This window comes from Cavia porcellus, unplaced genomic scaffold (assembly GCF_034190915.1).
Source record: "Cavia porcellus strain 051 isolate PalLab524CR breed Dunkin Hartley unplaced genomic scaffold, mCavPor4.1 scaffold_32, whole genome shotgun sequence".
Classification (NCBI taxonomy): Eukaryota; Metazoa; Chordata; class Mammalia; order Rodentia; family Caviidae; genus Cavia; species Cavia porcellus.
Genome location: NW_026947515.1, coordinates 14,444,830 through 14,471,492, shown reverse-complemented (window position 1 = coordinate 14,471,492; position 26,663 = coordinate 14,444,830). Strand labels below are relative to the sequence as shown.

The 26,663-nt window shown below is 33.0% G+C and overlaps 1 protein-coding gene across 14 annotated transcripts in view; it reads left to right on the top strand.

The window, feature by feature from the left end:
- Positions 1-26,663, top strand: part of Cep112 (centrosomal protein 112) — a 607,347-nt gene that overhangs the window by 91,796 nt on the left and 488,888 nt on the right. For all 14 annotated transcript variants that reach the window (XR_010045020.1, XM_063241684.1, XM_063241681.1 and 11 more), the window contains 4 exons: positions 605-691; positions 4,634-4,733; positions 7,412-7,530; positions 9,304-9,447. Coding sequence is in view for 13 of the 14 variants with exons in the window: in XM_063241684.1 (XP_063097754.1) it covers positions 605-691; positions 4,634-4,733; positions 7,412-7,530; positions 9,304-9,447 (450 nt within the window). In the remaining variant the exon portion in view is untranslated. The remainder of the gene's footprint in view (positions 1-604; positions 692-4,633; positions 4,734-7,411; positions 7,531-9,303; positions 9,448-26,663) is intronic.

Here is a 26,663-nt window from a genome sequence, read left to right as displayed (position 1 = left end):
TGCTTTCGTTAGAACACTGTTGCATGTGGTGTTGGTTTTGGGAAGATAGGAAAAATCACTGCCTTGACTGGGTGGAGATCTAGGATTTCATGGGAAAGAACTGGAAAACCAAGGAGAGAGATACATGTTATGAATAGTTTACCATTTTATAGATAATTGAATTGTCACATTCCAATATGTAGATGAAGTTAAGGAGTAGTTTGGATGAATATGTAGATGTGAGCAAAGATAAAAAGATTGGAAGAGATCTATAAAAATGAAAAATAAAGCTGAAACATTGGATTTAAATATAAAAGCAGAATACTGCTAGAAATTGGCTTTTTTGAGGAGTGGAGGTATGTAGGGGATTACTGATGAATCTATATTTAGTGTATTATCTGTTGTGTATACTAAAAGAAATTTGTTTTAAAGAATTAGTTTGGAAGTAGTTGAAAGAATGCAATCAACATATTGGTATATGTAATATGATTGATAGAACCTGTAGCTACAAAATAAGAGTAGAACATGGTATTTTCTTTTACAGAGAGCATTATTTTAATTTAATGATGTGTTTTTGCCAAGGGAGGAAGTAAATTAATAATATATTAAACTATTTTCTTTGAAGTTGGACATGAAAATAAAAATTATGGAAGGAAAATTTCATGAAGAAAAACTTAAGCTACAACAGAAACATGATGCAGATGTTCAGAAGGTAAGGTTTATATAAATAATTGTATTTTTGTTGAATTTTTTAAAATGTCTAAGGGTTTTGATAATCTATCAGTTTGTTCATCCATCCATCCATCCATCCATCCACCCACTTGTTTATTAGAGTGCATATGTGGAATTTATTGAAAAACATCAAACAAAAGTTGATCTGTAAACTTCATTTGCTAAACAATTTATTTCAATCCTTATACTATCTTTTTTTTTTTTTTTCAATCGGTACCAGGGATCGAACTCACGACTGCACGCTTGCAAGGCAGGCACTTATGCTACTAAGCTAAATCCCCAGCCCCTATCTTTTCATTTTTCGTCTAGCTATTATTTTAAAGCTGGAATGAAAGTTTAAAACATTTTTATTTTATCACTAGCTTTTATTAAAGTTGAATTTATTTTGTCCTAATGTAGTAGAAAATAGCTCCCTTTGTTGCCCAGGTAATCTTCAGTTTACTTCAGTTCCTGTTACAGTTCCTATTACTATTTGTCTCCTGGAAATGGCTAGTTACTATGATGCATATTGTAAGAACCAATCAAAAATAGCCAAGTACTCTGCTTCTGTACTTTCTTCTTACAGACCCTATAAAAATGCTGTCCTATCAGCTGTTCAGGACCTGATATTTTGGAAATAATTTCAATCAGTGGCCATCAATGGTAAAATAAATCTACCTCCAAATCCTGGGTGTTTCTGTTCGTTGCTGCACTAGTGTTGTTTTAATTTTTTGATAATTATAGTTGCATTGTAATCAAAAGATGCCCTTGGTCTTAGTTCTGTTTAGTGTAGTCAGCATGCTAATGATGACATAAGGTCTAGTTTTTTTGAGTACCTCAATGGGATTATACTTTTCAGTGTTTTTATTTGATTGATTGATTGATTGATTGATTGATTGATTGAGACAGAGTTTTACTGTGTAGTTGAGGCTGGCCTGGACTCACTATGTAACCCAGGCTGGTCTTGAACTGGTGCAATCCTTCTGCTTCAGGCTCCCAAGTGCTGGAATTAGAAAAATATGTGCCACTATACCTAGAAGCAAATTATTTTCAAAATACTATTTGTTTCTTTCTTTTTTATATTTATTTTGTTTTAACATCAGAGGATAAGTACATTGTAGAAAACACAGAAAATATAGAAAAGCATAAATACCAATCAAAACTGAACAATGTTAATAATTTAATATATTCCTAGTACTTTATACACATAAATTCTGCAACTTCTTTTTTTTACAGAAAATTAACAATACAGCATGATAGCTGCCTTTCCTCACTTAATACATTCATTTCTCAAAACAAAAACAAATTAGTCCTTAAAATGTTTTTCAGTGCCTGCATGAAACACTAGTACTATACCACAATTTACTCAACTCCCTATTGTTCCAAATTTACTTTTTTTTTTTTTTGGTAAAGAGAATCAAACTAGGATCCTGTACTTGCCAGGTGGGCACTTATGCTGCTGAGCTACATCGTCAGCCATATTTAAAATGTCTTTAGGCTATTTCATTTTCCTCCTTTATCCAGAATGCTGTGCAAACATACTGTACTTAAAACACACCTTTTGTTTGTATATGTGATTACTTTATAGGAATTAATTCCTAAAAATGTGATTATATACTGTGAGAGAGTATTAAAAATCTTGGGGTTTTGTTACATTCTGCACACATGTTCTTCATAAAGGCAATATCAAAGCTAAATACAATGGCACATTCTTGTTTTTTTTTTATTTTAAAGAGAGTAAAACGACACAATATAATGAAACAAAACAATGGGAACAATACTGGATTTCAAAAACAAGATAGTAGGAAATTAACCGTAGTTACTACAAATGCATATTGTAATCCTCTGAACAGCTGCTAAAACACTACTGTCCCAAGCATGCAAAATCAAATCAAACAGCACAAGTACTGAGTTGTTTCTTTACTTCAATTGCCACTGTGTCAGAAATTTCAGGTGTGTTGCTTCTAATTTCCTCTATAATGTGTCTCTTGGACTTGTTTTGGGTGAGGTATAGGCATGCAAAATCTTCAGTTTCTGTCATTTCAGAATTTTCAGGTGTTTTGACTTCTAATTCCTTTTGTGTCTATGTCTTCTGGACTTGTTCTGGGTGGACTGGAGATCTGAGGTTGCATCCTGCTCCTTCATCTTGATATTTTCCTCTGTTGCCCTGAATCAGCTTGTTGCTGTGTCCTGGGTGTTTCCTGCATTGGCTGCCCATCCTGTGGTGCAAGGGATTGTGCTAGGCACCTGGATTCCTCTGGTCTGGGGTTCCTGGTGTGGTGGAGAGGTCCAGGGGAACTGCTCATCAGTGTCCCCCTTGATAGTCTTTCTTTTAAAATAAAACTTACTTTCTTTCTAAGTGACTCAGCAAAAATCAATTTCTGGTTATCCTGCATGGAATTTGAACTGATATTATATTTTTGTAATAATCAAAAGTTTAGTGACAATAATGTTTGTGTTTTAAATGCATGAGGTTGATCCAAATAGAAAGTTCAAGTATAGTGTTTTAAAACTAAGCCTAAGATTTTGCTTCCTCAAAACTAAGTAAGAGACAGAGATAGGTAATTTGGGGCTGTAGCAGCATGTATGCAAGCTTATTAAAATTGAAAAATATATTAATTTTGCCAGGTGCATGTTTGACTCATCATGACTTTGAACTTAAAATTTACAGCAAGAATTAATTCACTGATTGCGTATTAGAAACAGAAAAAAATACTGAATTATTTTCCTTTCTGTCTCCCCCATTCAAATATTAACAGCAAATGTTAATTTTTTTTGTTCTACTAGAGTTTTACATTAGTTTGAGTTGTTCAGGTAAAACAGTTCTATGTCATAAACATTTCGGGAATATGATTTTAATATATCCAAATGAAATAGAATCTATCACTTTATAAGATACATGAATATAAAGGATGGATTTAGAAAAATCATGGTGATAGAGTATAAAATAGACTTTTAAAGTATGTTTTACAAAAATTTAATCTATAAAAATGAACTCATAATTCTTTCTAGGAATTGAAGAGGAGTAAAATTCAGTGTTTCCTTAACATGCGTTTATATCTACTTTCTTCTTTTTTTCTGGACACCACAATTAAACTTACTCCTTGTGTTAGTCTTGGAGACTAAAACAAGACAAGAGAACTAAACTGTTTGCCATAAAATCACTCATAAAAAGTTGAGAAGTGACTTTTCTTACTTGGTTTTGGGCATGTAGATATATAGCTCAACCATAGGAAAGTATATATTCCCTCTATTATCTCAATTTGATATTCTTTTTCCCTGTGGTCAACGTTTTCTCCTGCTTGCTAATTTTCCTACATTTTGGTCATTTCTGTTTTTTTAGTGTTGATATATTTTGAAACCTAAAATCATGATCAGATTTATTAAATGATTAAATTTAAAGCTTCTGATATAATGTAAATCACTAATGTAAAATTGTACTGCAATTTTTACATATTCTGAGCTCCTTTTCTGGTTCATAATAGCAGATCTAAATATAAAAGAAACCTATTACATGTCATTTTCCCGTGTCTCGGAATAATTGTCATTGTGCATTAAAATGGTGGAAGGGTGTGTTTGTGGGATATTCAGGGGTGTGCTCAGTGGAAAGATGCTCCATTTCAATGCAATAGAGTCAGTTGTACTATCCTAACATATCACATTTCTTTGCCATTTTATGACAGTAAAATTTATGAATTATATTTTAGGGAATCTCCTAATTTATTATTTGTGTCTCCTTAAGAATTTTTATGTGACAATCCCAAAGAGATAACATAACTTTTCAGATAATCAAGTATTTTAGTATATTAAATATTTTCAATGCACTATAATTTTTGGGGAAAGCATTTATGATAAATAAACCTGCAAAAATATTATACTTATTTTAAAACTGTTCTGTACTTAATATATGAAAGTATGTTAAAATTTTCATGTTTATTTGCAGATTTTAGAAAGAAAAAATAATGAAATAGAAGAGCTAAAAACTTTATACAAAAAAAAACAAAATGAAACTGAAGAGACTATAAGAAAGCTTGAAAAGAAAGGTGAGGTATTGTTATATAAATCTTTTAATAACATTTTCATTTTAATGATTATAAAATTTGCTTTTTGACTTTGTGAACTTCCATCAGAAAATGAATTTACTTTCATGTAGCTGAGTGAAAGCTGTGTGTGTGTGTGTGTGTGTGTGTGTGTGTGTGTGTGTGTGTATGTGTAGTACCAGTGGCTAGTATTGGAACTGATAGACTAAAGCTTTAAAAAATATTTCCCATTTACACATTAATTAAGAACAAAAAAAATGCCATCAAGTATAACACTAAAACCAATAGGTGGTCATGAAAGAGGATGGTGAACTTCTTTGAACGTACTTTTTGAAGATTTTCTAGAGTTTGGTAAATTTAATTAAATGGAAAGAAGAATTCTCTCTCCTGGGATAGGAATGCTATAGTTGGTAAGTTTAGGATGGATGCTGCAAACTATGTGGCTAGAGTGGGTAACCTATATATTAAGAGCTAAATTTAAAAAGATTTAAGATAGCTGGCTTGGAGCAAGGTAAAACATTATGTTGAATTTCAGATTTATAATTTTGAGCTTTATCATCTAAATGCTAGTGAGCCAGAAAAAAAATTTTTTTGAGATGTCTTAAGACCTCATGTTTTAGGAAAAGCATGATAATGGTGGGTGTGTAGAATAGAGGCAGAATGGAGGGAGGAAAAAAGGAAAGAAGAGAAGGGGAGAGGTAAGAGAGAGAGATTAATTATTGACCTTTGTTCTGATTGTTTCTTTTTTTTCTTCTCCCAACTCAATCTTGACAAGAGTTGTGAACAGTAACACTGCCTGACCTAAGCTTTATATATGACCTTAGAAGGTCTCTGGATCTCACTCATTTTAAAACAATATCAAAATAAGCACGTCAAGTCCCTTTCAACTAAAAGAGATTATGTTTTGGTACTTTATAATTTTGCACATAAAGAGTTAAGGACCCAGAATAGCTAAGTGATAGCAATGGTAATATTAAGAATGGAACTCAAGAAGAAATTTTGAAGAATGAATTACAATTTAGTAAACAATGAGATATGGGAAATGAGTAAGATTAAAGAGGAAAAGTTTTCATTTAGGCGTTTTCAGAGCTTACTGACTTTTCTCCAGATCACCAAACCTAAATGTGTTTAGTAAATGGTAATGCTCTGGACAATTTAGGTTGGTAGATACAAGTATAAATTCACCAATGAAATATATACTGTCAGATTAATTTCCAGTCTTAAATGTTGGTGAAATTAATTAGAAATTTAAGATTCTTTCTCCAAATATTTTCAGTAATTACAAACATAATGTCCCAGCTTTCTTTCTTAACGTGATTCAAATCAGGCAATTCAAACATGCCTAACATTTAAAAAATACCTGAATTTGAAAATTATGTTTCTTTGGGCTTTTGAATTATAGCTAGATCTTAATTTAGTGTTGAAATTGTAAAGTAAAATGCATTGTACGTACTAACGTCAAAGACTATATTAACTTGGATTCTTCCCTTATTTGTTGCATGTTTGAAATATGAGTGACAAAAATTTCTAGGGAAATACTTCTGAAAATTCTGCTATTTTAAATGAATAAAATATATTTAGTAAGGTAAGAAAATGTTACATTGAAATAAAAACACATCTGAGTTTATTTTATTATCCAGATGTCACAACTGTATTAAACAAATTTTCATTTAAGTCAGTGTAATAATTTAAATAATTTTAGGAATGAAGACGGAAACTATTTATATGTGAAATATGTATTTAATTTTTATTTGTATATGTTTTTCCAGTGGTGGGGATTGGATCTAGAGCCTGGCACATTCTAGGCAAAGAGAAATATTTTATATAATTTGAAGCATTTTCACTTCAGTAACATGAAAGTTGAAAATATTTTTAAAGTAGAAACAATTGAAATGATAGATAATTTTTTTTGTTCATCTTTTTGAGAACTTCACTGTGTGATACTGTTATGCCTTATGGATAACATTGTAGTTTGAGTATCTTTCTTTTCTGTGAAAAAAATGGCATATAGGCAAATAAAATGTTATAATAAAGTGAGTGACTCTTGAGAAATGTGTTTGCTTTTCATAGAAATAAACGAATTTTTTTCTGTCTCTGTAAGAAGAACAAGGTTCATAAAAAAAAGTGATCCTTGAATTGAGACGCTAAGGATAATGGAGTTTTTCAACAAAAGAGGGAGGAAGTCACAGGTGACCATACTTAGGCAGTGACAGATGAAAGAACATATCCTCAGGAATCTGCAGATAGGTTGTTGTGTTTACAATGCAGGTGTAAAATGTGGAAGTGGCAGGAGATATGGCCTGGGAACCTGCTCTCTTCCAGACCGTGGCCTTTATCTCCTAGATGAGAAGAATGCCAGACTGATGTCCAGCCTGGGAGTAACACTGCTGGATCTGCACTGTTAAAAGACCTCTTTAAAGCAGTACAGACCCAGTTGAGGAGAATCATGCTTGAAGCAAGTACATTTGTTAACATTTTCTAGGGAGAGAACAAAGACATTTCAACTACAACTGTCTTAGAAATGAAGAAAGAGCAAAGAATAAAGTAACAGGTAGTTTAGAAGATTGAGAAGACTTGGTGAAAAACTGAATTACCTATTAACCTCTGTGCTGTATTTGTATCATAATACTGTTGTGTTTTTTCTAGAATTGGTTTAACTGTTTTTTAATCATTTTTGACAGTTCAGACTCTTATACGTGACTGTCAAATTATCAGGGAGACTAAAGAAAACCAGATTGCAGAGCTAAAAAAGATATGTGAACAAAGTACAGAAACTCTGAATAATGATTGGGAAAAAAAGGTAAGCTACCTGGTATAGCAATAAAAATATATTTAGGCTTTAAATTAACATATTCAACTATAACAATGAACTTTATGGAATATATAGAAAACTATGAAGAAATATAATAAACAATTAAAAATTCTGGAAGAACTGGAAATACTGTTTATGTTTAGGCATTCTTTCTTCTAGAAGTCCGATTTATAAAATAGTTTCATCTAGAAAACATATTTGACTTTATTCTTGTATTTAATGTTCTTGACTTTCTATCAGTCAAAAGATTTTAAGCAAAATTGATAGGGAAATAGTAATTTTAATTTTGGACTTAGACCATTTCTTTTCTGAACTTTTATACAGCATAATATAATCCAGACGAGATTTTATCATACAGGCTTGTATGTTATGTAGCAAAATCACTAGTTGATGGATCATACTTACATGCATATGAGACATTGTTGCTTCAGCCTGTTAAGGCATTCACTTTTCAATATAACATATAATACTGCTTTAAAATGTACATTTCGGGAAAAATACAAATGGGACATAACAAAGATTTTGAAGACCTCATAAATAGATAAAAATACGTATGTTAAATTTATGTGGCTGTTCCTGTTTTGCAAGAAACTAGAATAAAAGTTTGTGAGACTCTCAGCAGTACTGTTATCACGATTATTGTTTAAATTCTGGCACTGGTTCCTATAATTTCTCACTCTTTTCTGTTTCTCCAGTGTCTTCCTAGACTGGCTGTGTCATGTCTTTTTTCTCTCTTCTCTATTCATAGATAGTGAGTCCAATGCATCAGACAGTTGTGGATTCCTGTTCTCCCCACCTAGTCAGTAGTGTTGTATTCAGCAAAGAGGTGTTGGAATTCTATTCCCATTAAGTTGAATAAAGGGATACCCACAAAGCCGAGAGATTTTTGAGAAAAATTTCCCAGAAGCTGTTCATCAAACCATGTTTGGGCCTCCTGTATTTGCCTTTGTTTTCTTTAGCTTAGTGGACACAAGTGTTTTAAAGCTTGATACTTAATAAAGAGTATATATAATAATTTTTATCAATAAATACTTATGTACATGATACATGTAACAGATAGCTGTTCTTAGTTATTGTAGTCATGCTCTGATTTATAAATATGATCTTTGTATTGTTGTATATATATATAATGGAATGAGTAAAAGTAGTTTAGTGTTGGAGACTTATGTAGGAAAAAAGCATGTATAACAATATTGTACAAAATAAATATGGAAATAAGATGAATAATAGTGATAGTGAAATAACATTCCTAATCAATAATATTAAAAAGTTCATATTTTCTCTGATTTTAGACTAGTATTAATGTTTAATTGAGGTATTAGTTATCTGATTTATTTACTGTTTTTATCAGAGGCAAACAATTTCTTTTAATGTTAACATTTCAAATCAGGAAAACAAAGAAAAAATTAAGTTGTTAAAAACAAATACTGGAAATATATAGCAATTGAACCCAAGGCTGAGCTGTATCCTCAACCCTAGTTCTTTTTGTTAATTTTTAGATAGGTTCTCACTAAATCACTGAGTTATTCGAACTGAGTTCAAACATGTGATTCTCCTGTCTCTGCCTCCCAAAGTGCTGGAAACTGCAGGAGTCCACCACCAGACTCAGCAACTAACTGTTTAATTCTGGATTTTATATATTTGTTGTTCAGGTTTTATATTTTTGATACATACTCATATATAGATATAGATAAATATGAAAATGTTTTTCTGAATTTAAGTTTTTCATAGTACTGAAAGTATCTTTATTTCATTGTGTAGCTCCACAATGCTGTAGCAGAAATGGAAAAGGAGAAATTTGAACTTCAAAAGCGACACACTGAAAATATTCAAGAATTACTTGAAGATACAAATGTGCGATTAAATAAAATGGAGTGTGACTACATGGCACAAACGCAGTCTACAGTAAGTATTTTAGAAACTCTTTTCTCAGTGTTCATGTCTTCATGATTCACTGATGTGAACTCTATATAAAGGTGTTATTCAATTTTTTCAAATATGATTACTAATTTTTTTTTTACCAGATACCAAATTCAGGGCCTCACACCTGCCAGGCAGGCACTGTGCCACCGAGTTAAGGCTCCAGCTCATGATATTGAATTTTAGAAATCCTAGTTTCCTACTTTATACAGGTTTACATATGAAATGGACAGTGCCTTAAAGTTTACTAAGGAATTTGTTTGGATTTTTTGATGATACTTAAAGTCCCAGAAGCCTTTATAAAATTTTCTTTTTTTGTTTTCTCATTGACTTTTAATTTGGAGACAACTTCTTTAAAAACAAAACAAAACTCTTTTTAACTGAACACTTGTTTATTTTTGTCCTCAAAATTACTGTATGAAGAAAGTCAGAAAGGAAGATGAGATTAATGTGATCAGACAAATTTCCTTAGTAGATTATTTTGACTCAGGGGTGGTGTGCACATTACTTTGGTAAATCCCTGAAATTCTCTTACGGACAGGATTTGAAAAGAGGTTCGCATAGCTAGTCTACCCAGCACAGGGGCCATAGCGTTCTTCAAAGTGAGATGGAGTCTCACTCCTGAAAGAATGGCCAAGATCAAGAAAACCACCAACAACAAATGCTGGAGAGGCTGTGGGGAAAAAGGGACTCTCCTGCACTGTTGGTGAGAGTGAGGACTGGTGTAACCATTGTGGAAGTCAGTCTCAAAAAAAGTCAATCTCAAAAAGCTGGGATTGGAAGTCCCATTTGTTCTAGCTATTCCACTTCTAGGCATATTCCCAGAAGAACTAAAAGCATCATACCACAGTGATATATGTACACCCATGTTTACAGCAGCACAATGTGTAATAGCCAGATCTTGGAAACAATCTAAGTGTCCATCAACTGAGGAATGGATAAAAAAGATGTGGTATTTTTATCTAATGGAATACTTCTCAGCTATAAAGAATGATCACATTGAGATATTTATAAATAAATGGGTGCAGCTTGAAACGATACTCATAGTGAAATAAATCAAACCCACATGTATAAATACCGAATAGGTTCCCTATGTAAGAAATGATAACAATACATAAAAGTATGTAGTAATCATGATTCCTCATTATATTGCTTTGAAGCCTTATAATGTTTTCATTCATTAGTTGGAATGGTTTTATTCTGGGTTGTTTGATTTTATTGTCTGTGATCATATGAACAGCTATTTTGGAGAAAACAAGACATCATAATAGCTAGTGTTGATTTATTATCATCTTGTTTTGGAGTCCCATCAAGCTTTTGTTCTTCTGTCTTCATTAGTCTTAACATTTTGTATCTTATTGGATTTTATTATATGTGATAGTATAAACAAAAACTTTTATAGACAAGGAGATAATATAGAAACCATTGTCCATTTTATGTTAGTTGGTTCTCAGTACCCTGTAATACTGTCATTCTCTTGAATGGTTTTACATTGTCTTGATATGTTTGATGCTACAGTATACAAAGTTATACTCAAATATTTCAAGGAGAGAGACACTATGGTAACTACTGTTATGTTGGGATATCTTGTGGTGAAACACTACGTAAATTGTTATTTTCTGACCTGTGCTGTTGTGTTTTTATGTCCTCTTTTATCTTAATCTCCTTTTTAAATTATTTTTAAATTTTTTTTAATTAAGGGAAAAATAAAAAAATAGCAGGATATATTACAGTAACCCACTTTCATTTCCTGTTAACTTGATTTGAAGCCCTGTATTGCTCTCACCATTTTGTTTTGACTGATTTTACTCTATTCTGTTTTATTGGTAGTATCAAGTTTGAGGGTATAGGCAACTACTTTGAAGACAATAAGATTCACTATGATGCCCATTCTGGCTTGACTGTTATCTTCTTTTGAAGTCCTATAATGTCTCCAATGTTTTGGTTTTATTGGTTTTGTTCTGTACTGTTTTGTTCAATTTTATTATAACTGATGATATAGGAAATTATTTTTAAGATAGCAAGAGGCATTATGGTAACCATTGTTAATCACCTTGTATTCTGTTTTTACATCATGTACTATGTCCATCCTTTTGATTTGACCTACTCTGTTTTGTTATGTCACATTTGGTTTTATTCTCTTAAAAAAAAGAATAAGAACTTTGGGAGTAATAAAACTCAAAATGTGTAACTGTTATTGTAAAAAAGAAAGGAAAAGAAAGTGCTCTAAAGGATATAACTGCATGTATATTTAGGTGTGTAAGATACATAACCATATTACTGAGTTTTTGTTGGATCATTGCACAGAACTGTTTGCAGTCTCACTGTTTGAATGTCTACTTTGTGTGCTTTAATTTTGTAATTTGAACAACTATTTCTAAGATGATGATATGTAATCTATTAATAGCGGTATCCTATTGTTTATTGTTTTGAAATTCTGTTTTACTTGTACCCTTTTTGGTTTTTTTTCTTTTTCTCTTTAAATACAATTATAAAAAAAAAAAAGAGTGAGATGGAGAATCCTTACAGAGCCCCCTAGCTGAGCACATTGTCGCAGAGTACAGATCAGAGCCCAGGAAATCTTCAGCCTTGTGAGAGCTCACCTTTTTCTAAGATCCTTAAGAATTGAAGAGCTCTGCAGAGAAGACTACTCTGAAAATGGGTGTGGTCTGTTTGGGAAATGTCTGTCTGCAACTGAGAAGGATGTGTATTCTGATGCTGTGGGGTGGAACCTGCTTTAGACATCTGCTGAGGCCGTTTGTTCAAACTTTTGTTAAATATGAAGTACCAAAGCTAGATCAAGAGGATGTAAAACAGTGGAATAACCCAATCTCTGTTAATGAAATTGAAAATGTAATTAAGTCCTTACCTACAAAGACGAGCCCAGGCCCAGATGGATTCACTGCAGAATTCTATAAGAAATACAAAGAAGACCTAATGCCAACACTCCTCAAACTATTCAATGAAATTGAAAGGGAATCAATCCTTCCTAAGTCATTCCTGGAAGCAAATATTACTCTAGTACCAAAACCTGAGAAAAACCCAACTAAAAAAGAAAACTATAGACCGATTTCCCTAATGAACACAGATGCAAAAATCCTCAATAAAATATTGGCAAATAGGATGCAGCAAATCATCAATAAGATTATACACCATGACCAAGTGGGATTCATCCCAGGAATGCAAGGATGGTTCAACATACGTAAATCAATAAATGTAATCCACCATATTAATAAAGCCAAAAGTAAGAATCACATGATCATTTCTATAGATGCAGAAAAAGCCTTCGATAAGGTCCAACATTCATTCATGATAAGAACTTTACAGAAAATTGGAATAGATGGCCTTTACCTCAATATAATAAAGGCCATTTATGACAAACCAACAGCCAGCATCATACTAAATGGCCAAAAATTGAAAGCCTTTACTTTAAAATCAGGCACAAGACAAGGATGTCCTTTATCACCACTCCTATTTAATATAGTACTGGAAGTACTAGCCAGAGCAATTAGACAAGAGAGAGAAATAAAAGGGGTAAAGATAGGAAAAGAAGAAGTTAAATTATCATTGTTTGCAGATGACATGATACCCTACATAGAAGACTCCCTAAACTCCATCGAAAGACTCTTAGATATAATAAATAAATTTAGTAATATAGCTGGATACAAAATCAATACTCAGAAATCAATAGCATTCCTATACACTAACAACAAAAATCACAGAAAGGGAAATAAGAGAAACCACACTCTTCACATTAGCAAGCAAAAAAATGAAATATTTAGGAATTACCGTTACGAAAGAAATGAAAGACCTATACAGGGAAAATTATAATGCACTGGAAAAAGAAATTGAAGATCTCAGAAAATGGAAAGACATCCCTTGCTCTTGGATAGGAATTACAAACATTGTAAAAATGGCCATGCTCCCAAAACTCTTCTACAGATTCAATACAATCCCAATAAAAATACCATCAACATACTGCATAGAACTAGAGAAATCACTCCTAAGATTCATCTGGAACCAGAAGAGACCTAGAATAGCAAAAGCAAGTCTAAGCAGCAAAGACAAAGCAGGAGGCATCACAATCCCTGACTTGAAGTTATACTACAAAGCAGCAGTAGTAAAATCAACATGGTATTGGAATCAAAACAGAGCCGAAGATCAATGGAATAGATTAGAAGATACAACCACAACTACAAACACACTTAACCATCTTATTTTTGATAAAGGAGCCAAGCAGGTTTACTGGAAGAACGACAGTCTCCTTAATAAATGGTGCTGGAAAAACTGGCTCTCCATTTGCCGAAAACTAAAGCTAGACCCATGTCTATCACCATCTACTAAATTAAAATCTAAATGGGTCAAAGATCTGAATATTAAAACAAAAACACTAAATCTGTTGGAAGACAAATTGGGTAGAAACCTTGAATACATAGGAGTAGGTAGAGAATTCTTGAACAGGACTCAAACCGCACGGGAAATACTTCCCAGAATCAATAATTGGGACCACTTCTTATTAAAAAGTTTCTGTATGTCAAAAGAAATCTCCAGCATAGTGAAAAGAAAACCCACAAACTGGGAAAAGATTTTAGTGAACTGTCTCTCAGACAAGGGACTCTTGTCTAAAACATATAAAGAATTAAAAAAACTCAGACCCCCAAAATTCAAAGATCCAATCCCAAAATGGGCATTTGAGATGAATATGCACTTCTCAGATGAAGAAATACAAATGGCTAATAAATAAATGAAAAAATGTTCATCATCATTGGTCGTTAGAGAAATGCGAATTAAAACCACACTGAGATACCATCTCACTGCTGAAAGAATGGCCAGGATCAAGAAAACCAACAACAACAAATGCTGGAAAGGCTGTGGGGAAAAAGGAACTCTCCTACACTGTTGGTGGGAGTGTAGACTGGTGCAACCTTTGTGGAGGTCAGTCTGGAGATCTCTCAAAAAGCTGTGAAGGAAGTCCCATTTATTCCAGCTATTCCACTTCTAGGCATATTCCCAGAAGAACTGAAAGCATCATATCACAGTGCACCTATGTGCACCTATGTTTATAGCAGCACAATTTGTAATCGCCAGATCGTGGCAACAACCCAAGTGTCCATCAACTGAGGAATGGATAAAAGAATTGTGGTATTTCTATACAATGGAGTACTACTCAGCTATAAAGAAAGATCACATTGAGATATTTATCAATAAATGGGCGTAGCTTGAGACCATACTCATAAGTGAAATAAATCAATCTCGCATGTGTGAATACCAAATAGTTTCTCTAATGTAAATAATGATTCAAATATATAAAAATATGTGGTAATCATGATTCCCCATTTTGTGGCCTTGAAGCCTTACAAAGTTTTCGCTTATTAATGGGAAAGGCTTTATTCTGGGCTTCTTGATGTGGAAATATTTGAAGCTATAGTATATGAAGTTATATTCAAATATTTCAAGGAAAAAGACACTATGGTAACTATTAAATCGGGTTATTTGGTGGTGAAGCACTAGGTTGCTGAAACAGTCATGCTTTGACCTGTATTGTTATGTTGTTATGTCCTCTTTTATCTCAATCTCTCCCTTATTCACTAAAAAAAAATTATTTGGTTATTTTTTATGTTTTTCTTAATTAAGGGGAAAAATTTAAAAAATTAGCAGGATATATAATAGTAACTTTTTTTGATCTCCTATTAACTTGTTTTGAAGTCCTATAATACTCCCACTATCTTGTTTTGACTGATTAGACTCTGTTCCATTCAATATGATAGTATCAAGTTTGGGGGTATACGCAACTACCTTGAAGGCAATAAGAATCACTAAGATGCCCATTCTGGTTTGACTATTATCTCCTTTGGAAGTCCTGTAATGTTTACAATGTTTAAGTTTTATTGGTCTTGTTCTCTACTGTTTAGTTCAACTTTATAATACCTAATGAGTTAGACAATTCTTTTTAAGGAAACAAGAGACATTATGGTAACCATTGTTGATAACCTTGTACTCTGTTCTTACATCATGTACTATGTCTATCCTTGGTTTTGACTGACAGCTTTGTTTTGCCATATTTGACTTTATTCTCTTCCAAAAAAAAAAAGTAATAAGAACTAAGGAGTAATAAAACCCAACATGTGTAAATTTTGTTGTAAAAAAGAGAGGGAAAAAAAGTGCTTTAAAGGATACAACTGCAAGTGTGTTTAGGGGTGTTAAATAGCTGACCATATTAATGTTTTTGGTTGGATCATTGAACACAACTGTTTGCAGTCTCTCTGTTTGAATGTTCACTTTGTATGCTTTGATACTGGGACTTGAGCAACTATCTCTAAGACGATAATGTGAAATCTATTAACTGGTGATTCCTTACTGTTTTTTTTTTTTTTTTTTTTTTTTTTAGTTCTGTAGTACTTGTACCCTTATACCGCTTTGTTTTGTTTTGTTTTTTCTCTTTTTCCTTTTAAATAAAATTTTAAAAAAATTTGGTTGAGTTGTAATATTTCCTTGTTGACTTTTTTGCCCTAGTTGATCTAGTATCAGTAAGCATACTGTTTATTATGGATATCATCTCTTAAGTTACCTGAGAAATTATTTCTGACTTGATTTTTCCAGAGCCTGATATAATTGCTTTGTTGTTAGCACTTCAGACAGGCCAGATGGGACTCTTTCAGATTATCTCACCTCACTGCCTCTAGGTTTGGTTTTGGTGAATTAGACATCAAGAGTTGCATCTTGTTTAAGTGTCTTGTCATTTTGGCTTCTTTTTGTTGTTGTTTAATTCCTGGGGTCATGCTTGTAAATTGTTAGCTTGTAAATTGTAAATTTAGGACCAGTAGGTAATTAGTACTTCTCTGCAATATCTTCAAGGTGTTGCCTTTTTGGGGGGGGGGTCAGTTTATTGGAAACTCCTACCTCTTTAATTTGTTGGGTATGAGAAGTTCCTGTTTGTTTGACCTAGTCCCTGTTTCTTTGGCACTGTGCCAGAGTATTGTCTGTGGTCAATCTCATGATCAGTCTCAGTTGTGGAATATTAGGAAGAACAATTATGTAGACCAGTTATGTCATTTCTTGCTGTAGTGCTACCAATAGGTCAGACACTGCCTAGAAAATGGCAAACAGATCTAACCAATAATTTGTCACTTTTAAGTGTATGAACTAGATTTGTTATATAACCACAAAATCTCAAACAAATAGGATATTATATGCAGTATACAAGTTCTTAACATGTTAATTTTACTCTCAGAAATTAGAATTTAAAATAGGTTAAGGAGAAAAATAGAGAAGTGGAAGAAGAGGAAGAGATTAGAAGTAAGATTGGAGGACAAAGTGGGATCATGTTATCTTTGGGAAGTTGATGCAGAAGACTAGAGGGAAAGGAAACAATAGACAAAAAGAACAGGATGTAGGCATAACTGCAAAGAGGTGAGAAACCAAATTCGCTGTCTTATAATAAGAAAATGAAGCAGATTTAAAAAGTGAAAGAAAAAAGTAAAACCACAGCATGAAGAACAAAAAAACAAAGAAGAGTAAGGGGGAAAAAAAAAAAAAAAAAGAAATCCACTTCCAGATTTTGTCTCTGCCATCACTGTTATGCAGTGTGTAGTGACAGAGTCTTGGTCCATGCTGATCTATCTCAGCAAGCTAGCAGTAGCTTTTTGGCAGGGTAGTAGATAATTTCAGGAAGCCTGCACTTTCTGGCTGAGGCTAGATTCATTTGGTCTGCAGCTATTAGCTCACATTCCATTGGTTCAAACCCAGCTGGGAGCAGGTAGATGGAGCCCGCAGCAGTTCTGAGTTTTGAGCTTAGCTGGCCCATCTCCAAGACAATTCCTGCCCAGTCTCTCTTTCCTATGTGAGGACTGAGCCCTCAGCCCTCACCACCAGCTAGTGCCATCCTTCACATCTGCTTCTCCCCTCCACTGCTGTGTCTCTCAGTGGAGACCTCTGGAGTCTCATGCCATCACTGTGTGTCCACAAGTTTGAACCTCTCCTCCTTTTGTGCAGTGAGTCCTGTCTCAGGGAGAAGGCGTCACTGGCTACTTCCTTTTTCTTCATTGAAGTTTGTCTTTTCACTCTCACTGTGGGCTTTAGTTCATGCTTCAGATCCTTCCTGGGTCCCAGGAACCCACTTCCCCTACTTGCTGTCTTCCTACCATTGTTATATTCTAGTATCTGGACGACTCTTGGAGGGTCTCTTTCTTTGCTGCTTACCACTCCACTATCTTGGTGCTCTTCCCAGTTATCTGAGAATGTTTTAATAAGCATTTTTCTCTTACCTTCTTTGACTTGTTGGCAGTGACTACTAACCCTGATCTACAGCTGATTAGACAGCCCGTCAAAGGTTAAGTGACTGGCCATGTGTCTCCTAGCTGAGGAGGAGTAACGCACAGGACTCCTGGTAGGTTTTGTTCTTGCTGTTGGCTCTGGGCTTGAGAAATTCCTTCTCCCTTATATTGTCAGCAGGTGACCAGCCCTAGGGCAGGTGTAGCACTCACACCATCACTGCGCTTTCTTGCACAGGCACAGGATGTTTACAAAGTGCTATCCTGACCCCTTACTGAGTCACTTAGTTAAACTTATAAATTTCTCAAGTTGACACAGTATATCAACTATAAGTGTCTTCCTGGAGCATAAACAGCTTCCCTTGAGCAGGTCTTCTATACCCTAGGATGTAGAACTGCCGAGTCACTTAGTTCAGCTTTTAAAATTCAAAAATTGACACAACATATTAACTATAACATAAATAATAGTGTTTGTAAAAGTAATGAAGCATGTGAACTTCTAAATAGAGACTATCAAAAAGCCCAATACCACTGTTCAGCTTCCACTGGCAGTTCCCATTTGTCATAAGCAGTCCTTACCAGTCCTATGTTAGTTTAGAGGCACTCTCTAAAGTACAACAGCAATTAAGAGTTAGAGATGATCTTTCCATGCAAGAAGTTCTTATTTTAACCAAATTTATCAAATTTTTTATAAGTAGTGCTTTTTTGTATCTTGTCAAGAAGTGTATTATAAGTACAGCAAAGTTCAGTGTATGTTTTAAAGGTTTGCTTTTCTATTAGGTTTTAATGGCTCTACTGTTTTTGTTTTGTAAATAGTATAAGATAGGTGTCTAATTTAATTATTTTTCTATGTTGTTGATCATTTTTTCACAGTTTTATTTTTGAATTTTTTTTCTTTATTGATCTGTCACTGTCTTTGTTTCATATATATCAAACTTCTATATAAATGAAGGATTTTATGCTAATTGGTTGATTAATTTCCCTGACTCTGCTAATGTTATACTATCATCACCATTATAACTTATTACTCTTGATGTCTAACTGGGGGCCTTCCTCATCCATCAGAATAGACTTGGGTACTCTGACTCCTTTCCTGTGACATAAACATTTTAGATTCAGTTTACCATCTTTTTAAAGAAACCAAACTGTGAGAACATCTTTGTTTAGATAATATTAGATAATATTTATTCTTGTTTCCTACTTTTGTTTTATTAAAATTTTAGAGTTTTTCTATATAAAAGACTAAAGAACAAAATCCTTTTAGATTATAACCTTTTTCATATATTATGTAACGAATATTTTAGTTGTAGATTGACTAGAATTTGTATAATTGTGAAATAATAATAGTAGCAATATTGATTTTAAAACAAAAACAGTAGCAATATTGATTTTATTCCTACAAAAGATTATTGAAAGTTTAGAAGAAATTTGGTAAAAAAAAAGTTAATATCTGCATAATAAAATTATTTTGTTGGTTAAAGTGTATGGGACTGCCCATTCCTCTTCATTTTCTACCCAGTCTATTTTAATTAAAAACAAGAGGGAAACTGACAATTTGATCAGTATATTAGGGTTGCCATAACAACTGTTTTAGAAGAACTGTTTTAAAAAGTGTTTTAGAACGGCAGAAATTTATTATCTCAATAGTTTTGAAGACCAGAAATACAAAATCAAGGTGTCCCCAGGAGCCTCCTTTGTTCTTTAAATTGCTAGAAGAGACTCCTTTTCTGCCTCTTCCTGACAGCTGGTGGTGTGCAGTCTTTGATGCTCATTGGCTTCCAGCTGCAGCACTCCTACTCTCGGCCACTTATATCACTTTGGTGTTGCACACTGGTTCCTTCTGGGGGCCACTGTCTTTACATGACCTTCTTTTTAAGGAGAACAGTCATTGGATTTAAGACTCACCTTAGTCCAGTATGACTTCATGTTAATTTGATTATATCTGGAAAGATCCTGTTCCCATACAAAAAAGATCATATTTGCAGGTACTGGCAGTTGGCCTTAGGTATGTCTTTGGGGGGAACAAAATTCAACTCACAACATTACGTACAAAATATTATTTTGTTTTAATTATGTTACTACTTTTAGTAGTGGAAATATTGAAAATTAATTGGATTTAAAAAGAAGAAAGGCTTAATATGGACATTTTTAGATTCTTCAAAATTAACACATTTTCTATATTGCTATAGATGCTTTTCCTCAGTCAAATTTGAGAGCTCTCTGTAGCACTTAATCAAAACATTATGCCATATGCTGTTTTTCTTGGTTACATTTCAAAAAGTTTGAGATCACTTCAAAGTAATAAAGGCATTACACGTGAATATGAATAACAGTATTGTAATAACCTTGAAATAGCACATTACCTATATTTTATTGTAAAACGAAATTTAGTGAGGCCTATGCTTTACGTTTTTGTGAATCTTTTTAGCCTGTTCACAGAAGACAGCTATATACTTACATCTGATTTGTCATTTGGATATCACATGTCATGTAGCCTCTTCAAAACTCTACCCCTTGGTAATGCAGAAGACAAATAGTGTCTTAATATTGTTGTAAAAATACTTTTGACTTCATAGACCCACTAAAAATATTGGGGAACTTAGAGAGTTTATTGATCAAATTTTGAGAACCAGTGCTCCAAGCTATTGGTTTTCAAATTTTTACCCTGACTTCTAGTAACAAATATTATAAATCTTACCCAGAACATTTATAAGCACATAAACACATACCTCCTTGCATATTTATAACTCCATCAATTTTATTTTTACTGTTGGCCATTCACTCTGATATACTGTTATTTTTATTTTCTTCAACTTTGTTTGAAATGTTTCGAGTTTGTGATTTATGACTTGATTTCATGTTGAGACATGCAGTATGAAAACAGCTTTATTCCCATTACTCATCTCAAAATCCAATAATTTTTCTTTTTCACTCTTTTAGAGGATTGTTCTATACATTTAGGATACAAATTAATTTTCAACTGTTTTTTCTCTCACTTTTTATTGTGGCAAAATATATATAACATGAAATTTACCATTTTAAAGTTTTTGTATGCCCAGTTCAATAACATTAAATACATTTACATTGTTATAGAACTGTTACAACCAGCTGAAATTCCATACCCATTAAAAATAATTCTTCAGTGTACCACCACCCTTCTACTTTATATTTCTATTAATTGGCTACCTTAAGTATCATGTCGGTGGAATCATATACTATTTGTCTTTTAGTCACTAGTTTATTTCACTTAGCATACCTTCACAGTTCTTCCACGTTATAGCATATGTGAGAATGTCTTTTGCTTTAAGGCTGAGTAATTGTTCATTAATATCATTGTATATACATACCACATTATGTTTGTTCAGTAGTCTGTGAATATGTGTATTGTTTCCACTTGTTAGCTATTGTGAATAATGCTGCTGTAGACATGTGTATATAAATATCTCTCTGGTGTTCACAGCCAGGATAAAATTTAAATTTAAATCTTAAATATGTTTTTATCATCCTGACATCCTGAATTTTCATATCCTAAAATATTAGATAATTTTAAAATTGAAATTTGCGAAATGCATGAATTGCTTAAAATTCTTCGTCCGGTGGTATATTTTATTAATTAAATAATATCGAGAGGAATGTCTTTCACAATGTAGTCTTTCAATTTTTGTATGTTTGTCATAGAAAGAAAACTTATACTTTGAAACCAGTGGGTCACTGTTAGAGAAACTTCATTCCATTTTTAATGAAAGTTGAATTTAAAATTAGCATTCATACCTTGTCATAGGTAATAGTAGTAAATAGAGAGCAAAATGGACAGAGTCTGTCAGCAGGATTGAATTTAGGAATTGTCAAAACTAGACAGGTCTTGCTGAGCAGCTCTTGATTTAATAATTAAACACAGTAGAGTTCAAGGCATGGCTTGAGATGAAAGATGAGACTGTCCCTGAGAATTCATTTCTCTGTTTTGTTTTTCTTTGAGGCTTTTTTCTTTTTTTGGTTGACTCTTCTATTGTTTTATTGTATCTTTTGGATTGACAGGAATTTTTGATGTGAGGATCAAATATCTAAACACCTGTTTTTTAAAAGAAATATTAGAAGTTATAAATGTCAAAATTATAGCAAAATTATTAGATAACTTTGGAAGTAAAGGCTGTAAAATGATAGGGCCTTATTGATGTCAATGTTTGACACATTGATGATATGTGTGTGGCTTTATTGAAGTTCTAGGTTTTATTAGTGGAGTACTTAACATTTTTGTTCCCCAAGAATCCTGGCTACTCCAAGAATCCTGCTACTAATTTGATGAATTTGGCAGTCATTCTCAGGCTAGTCAATTTAAGACAATAAGACAATTTAAAAATATATATAAAATTACAAGAATATTATATTGATTTATATTTGTCAAAATATTGAAAGTCAAAATTGTGATATACTAATACATAATTATAAAAGAAAATAAGAAATGTCAAAATCTTATCGGTAAGTCTGCTGATAATTTCTTTTTATTAGTGCATGTTTGTGGGTAATTTTTGAATTATAAAGTGTATAAACAGTAGTGCTTATTCAATAGATTAATGAACTTTAAAATATTTTTATTTCTCTTAGTCATGGGTATTTCTAATACTATCTAGATTTAATGCCTACATGCATAATTTAGGGTGTTATAGTTTGGATCTAGAATTTTCCATGAATGCCTCATGTGTTCCAAAGTGGGATTTTTGGAAGGTGATTGGGTTGTGGGGCACTGTACTCAGGATTATTCCACTAAAGTATTCAGAACTGAAAGTGCTATTAGGAGGTGGAATCTTGATTGAATGAGGCAGCTCACCTGGAAGTGTATATCTCCCTTCAACCTTCCGTTTTCTCTCTAGCATCCATTACATGACCAGCTTTCCTCAGCTAGATCTTCCACTTTGCCCTTCCTGCCTTAGAATCAATCACCTATGGACTGGATCCAATAAAAACATTGACCTGAAATAAACCTTTCCTCTTCTGAGTTGTGAATGTTGTGTATTTTGTCACAGCAACAAAAAAGTACTTAGAAGAGAAATGGTAAATTTCAAGGGCAGTGAAAAGAAAGATGAACTCCTCACTCCCATTTAAAGTTACATACACTGTGGATTCCACCCATGAATTTGTATGGATGGTTGAGAACATGTCTTTAAAGATGATCAAAGGCATATTTTATTAAACTGTTGTAAGTAGTGACACATGATAGTTCATAGAGTAATTCACCTACTGAGGTGGGTAGAACTTTTATAATTGTTATCAGGGTTTCTTCTAAATTCATAATGATTATTAACCCCCCCCAAATAATATCAGTTTATCATTCTGAATAAAATTTCTTTTACAAATATTTCTTCAAAATTTTTACAAATATTTTTTCTTTCCTGTAAATTTTAGATTTATAGAAAATTAAAAATATAGTACAGTCTCTTTTTTTTTAATTTAAAGAGAAAAAAGAAAGGACATAAAAAAACAAAGCAGTAAAAGGGTACAAGTAATACAGAATTTCAAGAAAAAAATATACAGTAAGAAGTCACTAGTTAATAGGTTACATATTGTCATCTTAGAAACAGTTGTCCAAATTATAAAATTAAAGCATATAAAGCTGATATTCATACAGGTAGATTGGAGACAGTTCCATTCAATGATCCAACAAAAGCTCAGTAATATGGTTTTCCATCCTACACACTCAAACATACATGCAGTTATATCCTTTAGACCATCTTCCTTTCCTCTCTTGTTTATAATAACAATTACACTTTTTTGGGTTTTATTACTCCCACAGTTCTTACTACTTTTTTTGAAGAGAATAAAACCAAACGTGACTAAGCAAAACAGAGTCAGTTAGAACAGAAGGATGGTCATAGTACATGATGCAAAAATAGAATACCAGGTGATCAAAAGTGGTTACAGTTGTGCTTCTTGCTATTTTTAAATTGAGTTGCCTATATCATCAGGTATAATAGAATTGATCAAAACAGTACAGAACAAGACTAATAAAACCTACATTGGAGACCTTACAGGACTTCAAAAAAAGATAATAGTCAAACCATAATGGGCATCATAGTATATCATATTGCCTTCAAAGTGATTGCGTATACCCTCAAACTTGATACTATCAAACAAAATAGAATATAGTATAATCAGACAGAACAAGATGGGGAGAGCAATCCTGGGGTTCAAAGTAGGTGAATAGGCAAACAAAAAAGTTACTATAATATATCCTGCTATTTTTTAATTTAGTTTTCCCTTAATTAAAAAATGAGAAAAATAAATTAATTTTAAAAAGGGGGGAGATTGAGATAAAAGAGAACATTGTAACAGAACAATGCAGGTCAGAAGAGTTTCTATATACTCACCACACAGTTTCTCTAGTATTAACATCTTACACTATTTTGGTATACAGGGTGCAATAAATGAAACAATGGTGATGCATTATAACTAGCCAAAGATTATGGTTTATTCAGATTTTCTTAGTTTTAACCTAATACTCATATTTTTTCTTTTCCAAGCTTTTAGCTGTAATCCCAAAGTAAGTTTGATTTAACCCTTGTTTTTTCTTTGCTGTGATAGTTTCTCAGGCTTGCCTTTGTTTTTCATGACTTTGACTATTTTGAGGAGTGGTGGTGACTCAGATGCTTTTTTTGTTGCTGAGACAAAATATTCAACGTTCAAAGTTAAATAAGGAAAGGTTTACCAAGCTCTGTTTGTAGAGGTTTCAGAAAATAGTTGGCTGGTTCTAAGACAAGGTGGCATGGTAGAGGGCATTGTAGTCCACTGTAGAGGGGCAGAAAGCAACAAAGTAGAGAGGAAGCAGAAGTGACATCAGCCCTTTCTATGTCCCCTGTGTTCTGCTCAGGCTATACACGCTTATAGCAGGTAGCCCTCACAGTCAACATAACCTTCCCAATTTCCACACCCAGAACTATGCCAAGCCAATCAGTGTACTAATTCAGTAATCACGTATCTTTGATCCCAGTATCACACATGTAATCCTAGCATCCAACAGTCTAGCCCTAGTTACCTCTTAAAAGCCCCACATATGACTACATGAAAGTATGGAGGTACATCCAGACACAAGCCACCACATGTGATCAGGCATATTGTAAAATGTTTCTCTGCCAGAAATTGTCTGATATGTTCTCATGATTAGACTCAAGTAATGGGTTTAAGGGAAGAAAATCAGAGAGGCAAAGTGCTATTTCTGGTCAAATTTTATAGAATATACACTGTTAACTTACCTTATCACTATCCATATTAACCTTGATCGCCTAGGTGAGGTAGTGTTTGTTAGGGTTTTCTGTTGTAAGCATACCCCATTTTTCCATACTGTACTTCTTAGAAGAAAGTTACTCTTTTCAGCCCACATTTTAAAAGTGGAGAGTTATGTTTTCTATTCTTGAGGGGAGATTATCTATACAAATTATTTGGAATTTTTCTTAATGTGAGATTTGCCTCTTCTCTCCATTTTATTAATTTAGTCATTTACCTATGACTATTATATGTATAGAAGTATGTATCCTTCTATAATTTAAAGTAAGATTTAGATATGATGTGCATGTTTATATTTGTTTTATAATCCAGTATTACATTATTTTATATCTCAGAATGTTCCATCTTTGACCAGTCATAGCTGCTGTTTGATTTCTGTATTCCTTTGACAAATCTCATTAATGTGCATTAGAATTAGAAAAGTGTTGAAAACTATGATTTGTATAAAAGGTGTGCTTGTTGTTGCTGGGGGGAGGAGTTCCTTCTTTTGAGCTTTTTCTCAGATGAAAGAACAAGGAGATAGATGCATATATTACTAACCTGGATATTACATATACCTATAAATATTTTTATATATTATCACAGATTATATGAATATAAACATAATTTATTATTCAAATCTGTGATTCTAATCTATTACCACATGGGTTATTTTAATCTCTTCCTTTTGCTTATCTGTAAATTCTTGAGTAGTAAGAAACTTGGTTTTTTATCATTTGCTGTCCATTTAAATTGTTCAATTCTAGTATACATGTATAGTGGCATCAGTTGCTACTTCCTATTCTTGTGAAACCAATTTTATCAACTAGAGTGCAGTAATTATGCATACTTCCTTTGCCTTTGGTCTTGTACACTCAACCCATTTCAAAGTTGAGTGAGTCATCATCTTCCTTGCCATCCCTTCAGTGAGATAATTTCATGCATTTGTAATATGATTATATTCTCTTGCCACAGTCTAAATTCCCTTTGGGGATTCTCTATGCTCCTCAGTGATGTTTTGAAAATTTCACAGAATAAGATATATTCTTTTTTTTATGGTAAGATTCTGTGAGTTGGGCTGGGGATTTAGCTCAGCGGCATAAGCGCCTGCCTTGCAAGCAGGCGGTCGTGAGTTCGATCCCCAGTACCAGAAAAAAGAAAAAAAAAAAGAAGAAAGATTCTGTGAGTTTCAACAAATATATCTCGTAATGTATCCACAGTTGTAATTTAATTCGTTATAGTTCCACTACCCTAAAATTTGTCCATGCTTAGCTTTTACTCATTTCTTAATCCTTTAAAATCCCAAGCAATCAACAGTTTTTACTGTCTCTATTGTTTTGCCTTTTACCATAATGCTATGTAATTGCAGTCATTACAGTGGATATCTGGTATCTCGGTTCATGAACACTTTTGTTTGGAAAAACTTGGTTTTCACACAGAAGTATTTAACAAAATACTATTTTTGTTTGCAAAATAAAATAGAGACAAACATGACTGTGGCCATCTTTCTACACAAACATAAATGTGGCATCTTTTCCAAAATTATAGAACAAATTAAGTTAGTCATTTATGTGTATCCTTTTCAGAATAGCTTAATTTACTAGGCAATATATAGTTAAGATTGCTCCATGTAATTTTGTGAATTTATTAGCATGTTTCTTTTTATCACTGAATATC